Source organism: Odocoileus virginianus, chromosome 21 (assembly GCF_023699985.2).
Source record: "Odocoileus virginianus isolate 20LAN1187 ecotype Illinois chromosome 21, Ovbor_1.2, whole genome shotgun sequence".
In the NCBI taxonomy this organism is placed as follows: Eukaryota; Metazoa; Chordata; class Mammalia; order Artiodactyla; family Cervidae; genus Odocoileus; species Odocoileus virginianus.
The window spans coordinates 7041655-7054192 of NC_069694.1; the positions used below are offsets into that span (position 1 = coordinate 7041655).

Below are 12538 nucleotides of genomic sequence, written 5' to 3' on the forward strand. Positions count from 1 at the left end.
GCATTCTTTTTTTTATTTTGCCCACATTGCACAGCTTGAGGGATCTTAGTTTCCCAACCAGGGACTGAACACACACGCTCGGCAGTGAAAGCAAAAAGTCCTAACTACTGGTCTGCCAGGGAATCATGGAATTCCCAATGACAGCTACTGGGAAACTATTTTTCAAAACTCTAGTATTTTGGCACAGCAATGCCAAAAAAAACAAAGGAGAGAAACTATTCTACCTGAACTTTTCCATCTCAACTGATGTCAATCTTCAGTTATACAGGCCAAAACCCAACTTGATGCCATACTTAATGCCTCTCTTTCTTTCACAACTGTATCAATCCAATAAGAAATTCAATTGGCTCTACTTTAACAATATATCCAGAATTTAATCTCTACTCACCATGACCTTCATGCTACCGTGCTGGTCTGATCCACGTCTCTTACTTTAACTACCACGACAGCCCTCTAACACGTCTCCTTCCTGCTTCCACTCTCCCCCACTCCCGTCTGTTCTCAACACTGCCCTATAGTGACCCTTGTAACAGTCAGATCATGTCACTATTCTGCTCAAAACCGTCTTAGGAACTAACGAATTTATCCCCTCAAGTCTTATATGTGGAAACTCCCACTCCACCATGTGGCTGCGTTTGGAGATAGGACCTTTATGGAAGTAATTAGGGTTAAATGAAGTCAAAAGTTGAGGGCACTGATCTGCTAAGATTAGTGTCCCTGTAAGAAGAGGCACCAGAGAACCTGCTCTCTCTACCACGTGAGAACCCTGCAAGACGGCCATCTGGGACGCAAGAGGAGAACTCTCAGCAGAACTGGACCCTCCTGGGCCTTGATCTGGGACATCCACTCTCCAAAACTGTGAGAGAATTAAATTCCTCTTGTTTAAGCTACCCAGTTTATAGTGATTTTTATGGCAACCTGAGCAGACAAATGTATCTTCCATGTCACGCAAGGTAAAATCCTAAGTCCTCACAGAGACCTATGTATAAGCCCTTACCTAAGTCTGCCCTGCCATCTCCCTGTCCACCATTACATCTCTGACCTCACCTCCCACTACTGATCCCTTCAGTTTTATGACAAGATGCCAACAGTGGTCACTGCTATTTTCTGTCATCCTGACAGAAAAGTCGGAAGATCAACCCAGACACCAAGGCAGGCAGTGACATGATACCCTAAGTGAGCCTGCTCACTTCCATCTCCTCACCTCAGCACCAAACTTCTGTACCTTATTCAACGGCCGGCAATAGTCCAGGTCTCTAATCGCCTAAAGGGGTACATTTAGCTCTTAGAATCAAATTAATTTTAAATGCACACATACACACAGAGAAAAAGAGACTAAGCATTGAAAGACTTTTTCAACACCCATATTAATGGACAAATCTCAACAATAAGTTATATTACTTAAGAGGATTCTGACTTAGGTCAACCTATATGACAGCCACAGAGGGAAGATACTACTTTGCCATGCATTATTATGTGTGTGTGTGTGTGTGTGTACACACACACATATATTTATGTTTAACCAGTAGAAACTAAGCATACTTGACTGCTCCCTCTTTATCCCTAACTTACTATTTTAGCTACTTTTCTGAATGACAGTCAAGATGGTAATAGACTATTATCTCCAATCTATCCCATTCTTCTACACCTTTCATTATCTTAATGACAAAAGAAGCAAAAGGTGATCCTCTTCTCTACAGTAATTCCTGCATCTACTTCTTTATGAAGACAAAAGCATTCTGCATCTAAGATAAGCAGGAGTCCTGTATATTTCTAACTAGAGTTGGAAAGAGTCACGGAATCAGTATTGGAAAAAAGATTCACATTTTTAATTATTATATAATAAATAAGGGAAAAGATAACATTATAGAAGGCTGAAGCCTAAATGAAAATCAGAAACACATAATTTGGGGACTTCTTTATTTTCTACACCTGAAAATAAAGTGTTAAAAAATTTTCTAAGATGACAGAAGGAAGCTAAGAAAAACCTACAGAGGAGTCAAGTAAGGTTAAGGGTGAGGCACGTCCCGTAGTCTAGAAATTAGGAACTCCTAAGGCCAGAAAGTGAACTGAATTTCAGCTCCCAAAGAAGTCTGTTTCCTCTACCACGCTGCACAGAAGTAAAATCTCACTGGCTTTCAAAGGAAACATAATTTTCTTTAGCAAAGTAAAGAATCACCACCTCAAAACAGTACAACACACCAGGCACAGCAAAGGGGGATAAGCTGGATGTGTTAAAACACAGAACAGCAAGGATAACACTCATTGACTAAAGAAACAGGCTGAGCTGCAATGTGCCAGACAGGGGCTCATCTTGGGAGAATAAAACAAACACACACACTCACAAAAGCTCCACTCATCAGTTTACTCAACAAATACATATTCAGTATCTGTCAGTGCTACACTTTGTAGACTCAGTGACGAAGAAAGCAATAGCCCTACCCTCAAGAAAAACAGATGCTTAAAGCCAAAGTCAGCCCATCAGCCAGTATTTGAACAGGTTAGGAACTAAGGAATAGATATATGTATTTATGTTTAAAGGATTGCTTAAAAAGAATATGCAACAGACTGTGGCCTGCAAAACCTAAAATATTGACTATCTGGTGTTTTCTAGACAAAAATTATTCAACTCATAACCTACTGATAAAAACAATGTACTTAGTGCTATAACAGAAATAAGCCAGGATGCCATGAAAGAAGAGTGCCCAAGTCAGCTTTTTAGTAAGTGAATGAACTTACTAAAAACCCAGGACTGTTTTCTTGAATTCACCTAAGTATTAGTATCCCCCCAAAATTCCAAACCCACTATTAAAGACTTATGACAATTTATGGTACAAACCAAAGCAACATATGGCTTCATTTCCCATGCCTGTAGGTTTGTATTATCTATTATTACAGGAGACACCTTCTTCTCAAATGCTTCTTTTGCTGAAAAACAGAAAATGAGAAACCACTTTTATTAACAATATTTTAAAACCTAATCTTATTGATTAGATTTGAAATTTCATAATTTGAAAATCATAGATATGTGCTAATTTTACTCACAATTCTACTTCTAAATACGCTGAAGAAGGAAATGGCAACCCACTCCAGTATTCTTGCCTGGAAAATCCCATGGACAGAGGAGCCTGACGGGCTACAGTCCACGGGGTCACAAGAGTCAGATACGACTTAGCAACTAAACCATCACTACTTCTAAATACTATTTTGAGTATATGAAAAACTAAAGTACAGGAAAATGCTGAATAATAAATCCTAAATACTAAAATTATAATCATAAATTAAAAACTGGTCTAAGTTTGATGTGTATAATAAATGTACAGACAGCATAAATGGGGGAAAGTTTTCATTAAAACCAATAAAAAGACAATAATTCAATTTAAAAATGGCAAAAGATGTAAATAGAAAGCTCTCCAAAGGAGATAAACAAACAGCCAATAAACAGACAAAAAAATGGTCAACATCATTAGCCATCAGCGAAATGCAAATCAAAACCACAATGAGATACCACTTAACACCCACCACATCAGGAGAGCCATAGTTCAAAAGATAAGATTTTTAAAATTTTTTTTAATTAAAAAAAAAGACAAGTGTCAATAAAGATGAAGAGAAGTTGGAACTCATAAACTGCTACTGAGAATGTAAAATGGTGCTCTTGCTTTGGAAAATAGCTTGGCAGTTCCTAGAAAGGTAAAACACAGACAGGTATGTTCATAGCAACATTATTCATAATAGCCAAAAAATAAAAACAATACAAATGTCCATCAACTAATGAATGGATAAATGAAATGTGGCAAATCCACATAATGGAATGTTATTCAACCATAAAAAAGAATAAACTACTGATACTTTCTACAACACAGATGAACCTTGAAAACATTACACTAAGTGAAAAAAAGCCATTCACAAAAGACCACATATTATATGATTCTACTTGGATAAAATGTCCAGAATAGATAAACCTCTGGAAAGTAAAGTAGTGGTTGCCTGGGGTTGGGAGAGAGTTAAGGAGAAATGAGGAGGGACTGCTATTGGGTACAGGGTTTTTCTGAAGTGATAAAAATGTTCTAAATTTGATTGTGGTGATGATTGTACAACAAGGAACATGTTTAAAACTATCTGACTCTTATCTCAACAAACTTTTTAAAAAGTTCTGCCAATTAATTTCAATATTATTGCTGCAGTTTTTGTTACAGAAAGGCAAGTTGAACTACTGATAAGCACTCTTCATTCTCATTTAACCTTTATAAGAATTCTGGGGGATTAGTACTATTAAACTCTTTTACAGATGAGGACACAGGATCCTGGAGAGTACAAATAACTTGCTTAAGGTCACACAGCTGGTAACTGGCAAATCCAAGACTGCACTTGATCACATCAGACTGTTTTATTTTTGTGTTGGTAGTTTCATATTCCTGATTTTCACTTTAATATTTAGTTCAAGAAAGAATATAGAAAAATTTAACCATGTCTAAAGATGACAAACTCAAGAATAGCCTTCATAGTGCATTTATCACGAAAGAAAGGCTAAGTAAAATATTGTCTATATGTCTTAACAAGAATTTCCCATATAAAATTCAAACTATTCATAACTAAACATTTCATGATAAAACCATCTTCAGTGAACAGTTGCACTAATAGGGAAATTAAGGTTTCACCGATAACCTTCCCGCAGGTTCAGTTTGAGGAAAGTCATTTTCCACTCTCACACAATCCTCTACAAAAATTAAGCCAATCTAGGGAAGACTAGTGGTTAACAATGCAAATTCTATTTTAGGAAACTGGAACCAGAGCATGCCAGACAACTGTAACCATCTCGAGCTATTTCCAGACCAATGTAGAAAAATCTGACTTACTTCTGACAAGATCTCCATTGACTAAATAAAACTTAAACATTTCAGGCAATGTTCTAAGCTATTTTACAAAAATTAACTCATTTAATCCTCATCACAGATCTATGAGACTACCTCTTCCACTTATTATGTAATAATAATTGCTATAGTTATAATTTTATCTATATTATTAGTTATAATTTAGAATGAAAGTTAATTACAACTTAAAAGTTGTATGTCACTCAAAAACACTCGGTGGATTTTTTCCTTTATATTGCTTTAATATTACCCATCACCTGATGTCTATCCTTACCACGATTCTGGTTCCATTCATGTGCTTCTCCTAAGTATCTTACATCAAACTGGTATTGTCCATTTATGTAAAAATAATCATCAGTACTAAGAATGACTCCACTTGGATTATCTTCTTGCAAAGTCCTGTGAATGATAAATATAATTATTTTCATTAATTTTTCTTCTAAATTCTCTCTCCTGATTTTTGCAAGGTCATAATCCAAATTAAAAGTTCAAGTATCATTATTTAAAAGAATAAAGATACTTTATTTCTCAAACAAATCACACTGAAATTCTCGAAGCAGAAGCCTGACTCCCAAGAAAACCGATCTGAGGCAAGTCTACTTCGCTTTATGTAAATTATTATTTTGGAAACTTTTAAAAAATATTATGAAGTCCTTTGTCCTTACTATAAAGGTATGAAGATTAACACAATTTTAAATATCAAGAGAACCAGTAACTAACAATGATTCAAAATTCTCATCAATCACATGCATCTCCCTCATCTGGTCACTTGATACACACAGATCTACCTTACCCGTTCTAAGCTGAAGGTTACTTCCAGGTAGGTGAGTACCTTGATATTCAATTCTACTTCAAAAGTAGAAGAACGTCTTAGACTATTAATTTAATCTGCTCAATTATACAAAGTTAAGGACTGATGCTGAAGCTGAAACTCCTATACTTTGGCCACCTCATGTGAAGAGGTGACTCAATGGAAAAGCCCCTGATGCTGGGAGGTTGGGGGCAGGAGGAGAAGGGGGTGGCAGAGGATGAGATGGCTGGATGGCATCACCAACTCGATGGTCATGAGTTTGAGTAAACTCCGGGAGCTGGTGATGGACAGGGAGGCCTGGCGTGCTGCAGTTCACGGAGTCGCAGAGAGTCGGACACAACTGAGCGACTGAACTGAACTGAAGGACTTCTCTGGTGGTCCAGTGGTTAAGAGTCCACCTGTCAAAGCGGGGACATGGGTTCAATCCCTGGTCTGGTCCAGAAAGATTCCATGTGCCACAGGGCAACTAAGCCCATGTGCCACAACCACCAAAGTCCCAAGGCCCTGGAGCCCATGCTCTACAATAAGAAGTCGTTGCAATAAGAAGCCCATGCACCACAATTGGAGAGTAGGCCCCACTCACTGCAACTAGAGAAAGCCAGCACACAGCAATGAAGACCCAATGCAGCCAAAAATAAATTTAACTTTTAAAAAATTTTAATAAGTAAATAATGCAAAGATAGTTTTATAGGGGTTTTCTGACTCCCCTCGTTCTTTTGGCCACATTAGCTTGCAGGATCTTAGCTCACCAACCAAAGACAGAATCCAAAGCGTGAAGTCTTAACTACTGGACTGCCAGGAAAGTACCCCATCTCTCTTTCTTGACTCTGGAATTTATCTTCTATATAATTGAGATACATGTAAAAAATAAGCAAAGAGAATCCACAGAGACATAACAGTGCTACCCTCTTGACATATATGTATATGTACAACTGATCCACTTTGCTGTACAACAGAAACTAACACAAAATTGTAAAACAATTATATGCCAACAAAAATCTTTTTTATTTTATTAATTTTATTGTATTGGAGTATAATTTACTTACAATGTTGTATTAGTTTCAGGTGTACAACAAAGTGAATCAGTTATACATATACATATATCCACTCTTAGATTCTTTTCTCATATTAAAATATGTCTTTTGAATTTGATTTTTATTAGTATCTACTAAGCAAAAACGGGATTCCCTGATAGCTCAGTTGGTTAAGAATCTGCCTGCAATGCAGGAGACCCCTGTTTAATTCCTGGATTGGGAAGATCCCCTGGAGAAGAGAAAGGCTACCCACTCCAGTATTCCGGCCTGGAGAATTCCATGGACTCTTCAGTCCACAGGGTCGCAGAGATGGACACGACTGAGCGACTTTCACTCTCACTTAAGAGAAAGAGGCGCTGTTTTACAGACTTTTGGACTCTGTGGGAGAAGGCGAGGGTGGGATGTTTTGAAAGAACAGCATGTATATTATCTATAGTGAAACAGATCACCAGCCCAGGTGGAATGCATGAGACAAGTGCTCGGGCCTGGTGCACTGGGAAGACCCAGAGGAATCGGGTGGAGAGGGAGGTGGGAGGGGGAATACATGTAACTCCATGGCTGATTCATGTCAATGTATGACAAAAACCACTGAAATGTTGTGAAGTAATTAGCCTCCAAATAATAAAAATAAATGAAAAAAAAAAAAGAGAGAGAGAAAGAGGTGCTGTTTTAATCCCTGAGTATCCAACAGTAAATTGCATTCATGAAGCTCGCAATGTAGTGAATGCTCACTTGATCTCACTTTCTAAGACTCCTATATTTATCTTCTCTTTTATCTCTAAGCTTTCCCCTCTGACACTTCACATCTATCTCAGCTATCTTTTGAATTTTTAACCACACTTTAAAGATCCCTTTTCAACTGTTACCCAACTTCTCTCCTTAACTGCTTTAGTATAAATGCTTTTTTAAGGTTTTAAGGTCTTCCACCTTTCCAGGGCAACAAAATTGTTTTTCAAGATAGCCATTTGTGACCTTCTTTCCAGTAAATCTGAAAGTCTTTTTTCATCTTTCATTTTCCTTGGGCACAACAGCTTAACACTGTGGTCCACTCTCTCTGAGAAAAATCAGCTGCCTATCTCTGCACTTGCCAGTTATTTCTCTGTTTTCATTCAAATTTTAGCAAGCTCCAACCTTTGTGACAAGCATTTCTTTCTCTTCCTAATCTGTTACTGTAGCTGTTTCTGGCTCTAAGGCCTCTGAAACCTACTTCTTCAAACCTGTGTCACAGCTCTACTATCTCTTAAGGTACCCCCCTTTGTTTCAATCTTTCACAAAATGAAGTATCATAAGTGACTGTAATATCTATATTATTATTTCCAATCCTGTGGTCATTAAATCAAAGAGAAAGCCTATGTCTACAGAAGAATATATTTATAAATACATGAGTAGAATATGTGGAAATTTATTGGAAGATAAATCCAGACTAAGAAAGGACATTTTAAAAACAACTGAAAATGAGCTTATCAAGGCATACATGAGTATTCCCAAAGACTAGATATACCTAGGATCAAATAGAAGACTCGGCTGAGAACAGCAAACCATGAGAGAAAACAGATAAAACTTAGAAGGAAAAGGGAAGAACTGGCAAATAAAATAAATTAGATGCAAATATTCTGGAATTTAAAGAAAAGGATTGAAGAAACTTTGAAAACAACGCCCTTTAGCAAGTATCACTGAAAGTATAATGAAGTTGCCTCTAACACTGACTCTGGTCTCTCGGACGAAGACATCCACAATGTATCTTAACTACAAAAAGCACGTGGATGGGATACACAGGATAAAACTGAGGGTACCACATTTGCAAGAAAAAAAAAAAAAAAATCACTGAAAATTTGAAGTTCTCTGATTACCAATGGTTCATCCTATGTTCTCTTCCTTCAAATTATACATTCTTTTTTTTTTTTTCATTTATTTTTATTAGTTCGAGGCTAATTACTTCACAACATTTCAGTGGGTTTTGTCATACATTGACATGAATCAGCCATGAAATTATACATTTCTAAACCTTATTTAACAACATGCTACAATTCCAAATTTCCAACTACCAGCAGAATTCTTGACTTCCTTGAATTCAAAATCAATTATGGCCCTTTATCTACATACTCAAAGCTGAATTCATCTTTCTCCCACTCAAATTAGTTCTCTTCCACATGAACTTATTTCTTTTGATTTTACAAGTTCACAATCTTGAAATCATCTTTAATTTTTTTCTTCTATTCTGTCTCTCAAAATTATATTCTGAGACAAAAGAATTCAATAAAAACTTCTGGAGAAAACAGTGCTATTAGCTACAAAGTTAGAAAAAATTAGTAAACATCTCTATGAAGTAAAAACATTTCATATATTCAAGCTGTTAGAAAATATTCAAGTTCACACATTACACTCATTTTTTAAACTCAATTAAACCTCATACCTTGCCAAAAAAGATTTTCCTGATCCTGGAAGGCCTCTGAGAAGAACGAGAACTAGTCCAACATAAGATGATGTCTTCTTTCTTACAACCTGAGAAACTGGAGTTTCTTGTACCTGATAAGCACTTGTTCCCTCTTTACTTCTCCATACCTTTGTTGGGGAAGTATGAGAAATAACTGGGGGTGGAAACGTGTAGCTGACAGGCCTCCAGTGTGCAGCTGTGGTTACAACAGGAGCTACAAAGCCATGGTTTGCGTGAAAGAGGTCGAAAGCAGGAATCACTGGGTTCCACACTGGGGGAGGGGCGGGGGGAGGCAGCAGCAAAGGGAGGGGGGTGAGTACCGGGCAGTAATTCACGTCCTTCCCCTGCGGCGGCAGCTCAGCATGTTTGTGTGGCGGGAAACTGAATTCTTCAGGAGGTACAAAAACATCAGGGACAGGCGTGGATTTCTGATCTCCACCTGTACCTATTAAACCAAGCCCTGGATTTTGGACAGCAAGGTTTAGAGGAGCCTGAAGCTCATTGGCATCCAAATCTACAGGGGCTTGAGAGAACTGAGTCTTAACACACTCAGATTCCGAAAGCTCTTCCTGAATTTGGTTCCTGCCATCCATCACAGTGTCATTATCTGCATTTAAAGAACTACTGAGATGAGAATCTTCCAATGCCAATGTGTTATCTTTTGTAAAACTTTTGGACCCATTTGAAACTGAATGTGAAGTTAAGGTATTTGAACTTAATGCAGAGACAGAATGCTCTGAATTTTCACTGTTCAAATCCACATTCTGGGTAGAAAGAATGGGAGTCATATTACTTGAATCTGAACTTATAAATGAACTCAGGTCACTAAAATTATTAACATCTTGCAAAGGCAAAAATGAGTATGCTTGGTTATCAGGAGAAGAGTTCAATTTCTCAAAAGCATTTTGTATTAAGGAATCTAAGTCTTCAGTTAGCTGCATGTCCAAAAATGAATCCATTTTTGAATCTTCACTCTCTTCTTCTGGAGGACACTTTTCCATTATTTCACATTCCACTGCATTTACTTGTTTCTCAGAAGCAACGGAGGTTTTTGAAGACAATTCTTCTATCTCAGCATCAGTGGCTGATAATTCTAATAGACAATCCATGGCATTTTCAACTGTACAACAATAAGAACAACAATAACAACAATAAAATATATCTATATGGATTGAAAATAGTAAAATATAATTTAATTAAAATTCATATAAAATTATACTGACTTTACATTGAATGAAATGTCAAGAAATTTATAAATATTCAAGTCATTTTAACTTCACACTTTACTAATATTTAAGTCTGTATAGTGAAAGGTTTGAATAATGGAAACATGCAATGTTGTTACCTTCAGACAAACAGTAATAAACTAGGCCAATAAACTGCCATCAAGTAGATATTCTCTGATGAATTTATTGAGTAAAAGAAAAATATCTGGAACTGTATACTTTAGGGTTGTTTATCAAGATCCTAAAACCAGTTGATTTAATCAACAAGTACTTACCTACTACATGCTACTTTAAGTATGAAGTATTTTATTTATTAATAAGTATTCTAATAAATCTAATCTGTTTATATGGTCCATACTATGAATTTCACTTAACACAAAAAATATGCATGAGCATGTACTACATATCAGACATACTTTGTACAAAGATGAATGGATATAGTTTTTACTACACTCAAATGATTTTCGCAGTCTAATGGAAACAGCTGAAGATGTTAGGAAACAATTATACTATAATATAGATTAAATACTAAACACTCTTAATAATATACAAATGTTTAAGCAGCCTTATAGGAAAGTAAGGAAAGATTTCACATGAGGTGATATGTAAACTGGGAGTTGAAGATCAAAAATAAACTCGTCAATACAGAAGGGAAAGGCAAACCCAGTCCTGAAAACACACAGCATGTTTAAGCTATTGAGTTTCTTGGAATTCGAGTACACAGTAATACGGCAGATAAGAGAAGGAGATAAAAATGGAAAGGGAAATCAAGTAAAATTGGGAAGGGTCCTCTATTTCATGGTAAGAAATACTAATTTTATTTTCTAAGGGGACTTGAAGGGAAACTACCTGTCACAGCATTTGGGCTAGATGTTTTGTCGTCTCACTGAATGTTCAAATGATACTACAAGCTACAGTATTCCCAGCACAGAGACAAAGACAATGAAGTTTAGAAAGTACACTAACTTAGCCCAAGTCACACAGATAATAAGTGTCAGAGTCAGGACTGGTGTGTCGACTCCAATGCTGAGCTCTTTCCGTTAGAACATAAATACAGAGAAATTACAATTGTTAAGCATCTGAAATCTGAGGCTTTTTCATATTATTTTTGTGTATTATCTTAAGGAAGATAAAAGTGGAAACAGCACAGCACAGTAGGTAAAAGCTCTGGTGGGGAATCAGAATGACATTTAAATCCCTACTTGCTGGCATGAACACTTTGAACAAGTTAGTTAACTTTCCTAGGCTTTGATTTCCTCATTTGCAATGTGTGGATAACGAAAGTACCTACCTCATAGGGCTGTTGTGAGGATTAAATGAGATAATCCATGAAAAAGGGCTGTGCACAAGGGCTGGCACTTAGTAAGCACCCAATTAGTGTTCCCTTAAGAAGAAAAACAAAGAGGGATTGGAGGGGGCAAGCCTGGCAGAGAGACCAGTTAGAAGACTATAGCAATAAACACGGAAAAAAGGAAAAAAAAAGGGGAGGGGGAAGCAAATATAAGAAGAATTTCTAAGAAAAAACTACATGATAGAAAAATCACAAAAGATCAACCAAAAAAATTAATGTGTATATAATGAAAAACAGTATATGTAAAAAGAAGTAAAAGATCAAACTATATACATAAAACACCGAAGTTTCTACAGTGTTGAGAAAAACTAAAACAATGGTATAAAACAATGAAAAACATATGAACAATTCACACAATACAAGAACGAATAAACAATCATACATAAAAATGTTAAAATTTCTCTTCATCTTAAAAAAAAAAAAAACCATGAAAGAAAAGGTAAAACCTTATTCTTAAAATCTTAAAAGAATACCACTCAATGCTGATAAGGCTGTAGTGAAACCCTTATACAGTGCTAGTGTCATTACAAATTGGCACATTTCTTTATTGTATAAGGTAAATTTACTTTTTAATTAAGTTTTATTGGAGTGTAGTTGACCTACAACGTTGGTTACAGTTTTTGCTGCAGGACAAAGCGCAGCAGTCACACATGTACACACATCCACTCTATTTAATCCTTCTCGAGCACAGGTCCTCCCAGGTACTGAGAAGAGTCCCCTGCTCGGCACAGCCCGTCTTGATCAGTTACTATTTCACACGGAGCAGTGTGTATGTGTCAACTAGGTCTCCGAATTTATCCATCCTCCTGCC

General features: G+C 36.6%; 1 protein-coding gene across 3 annotated transcripts in view; it reads right to left on the reverse strand.

Annotated features, from left to right (window-relative positions):
* N4BP2 (NEDD4 binding protein 2) overlaps window positions 1-12538 on the reverse strand; it is a 51531-nt gene that overhangs the window by 37007 nt on the left and 1986 nt on the right. For 2 of the 3 annotated variants that reach the window (XM_070451992.1, XM_070451993.1), the window contains exons 2-4: window positions 9130-10270; window positions 5146-5270; window positions 2840-2928 (exon numbers count right to left, since the gene is read on the reverse strand). In XM_070451992.1, coding sequence (XP_070308093.1) covers window positions 2840-2928; window positions 5146-5270; window positions 9130-10270 — 1355 coding nt within the window. Of the gene's footprint in view, window positions 1-2839; window positions 2929-5145; window positions 5271-9129; window positions 10271-11667; window positions 11761-12538 lie in introns of all 3 variants that reach the window. The other variant, XM_020878971.2, reaches the window with a different exon arrangement.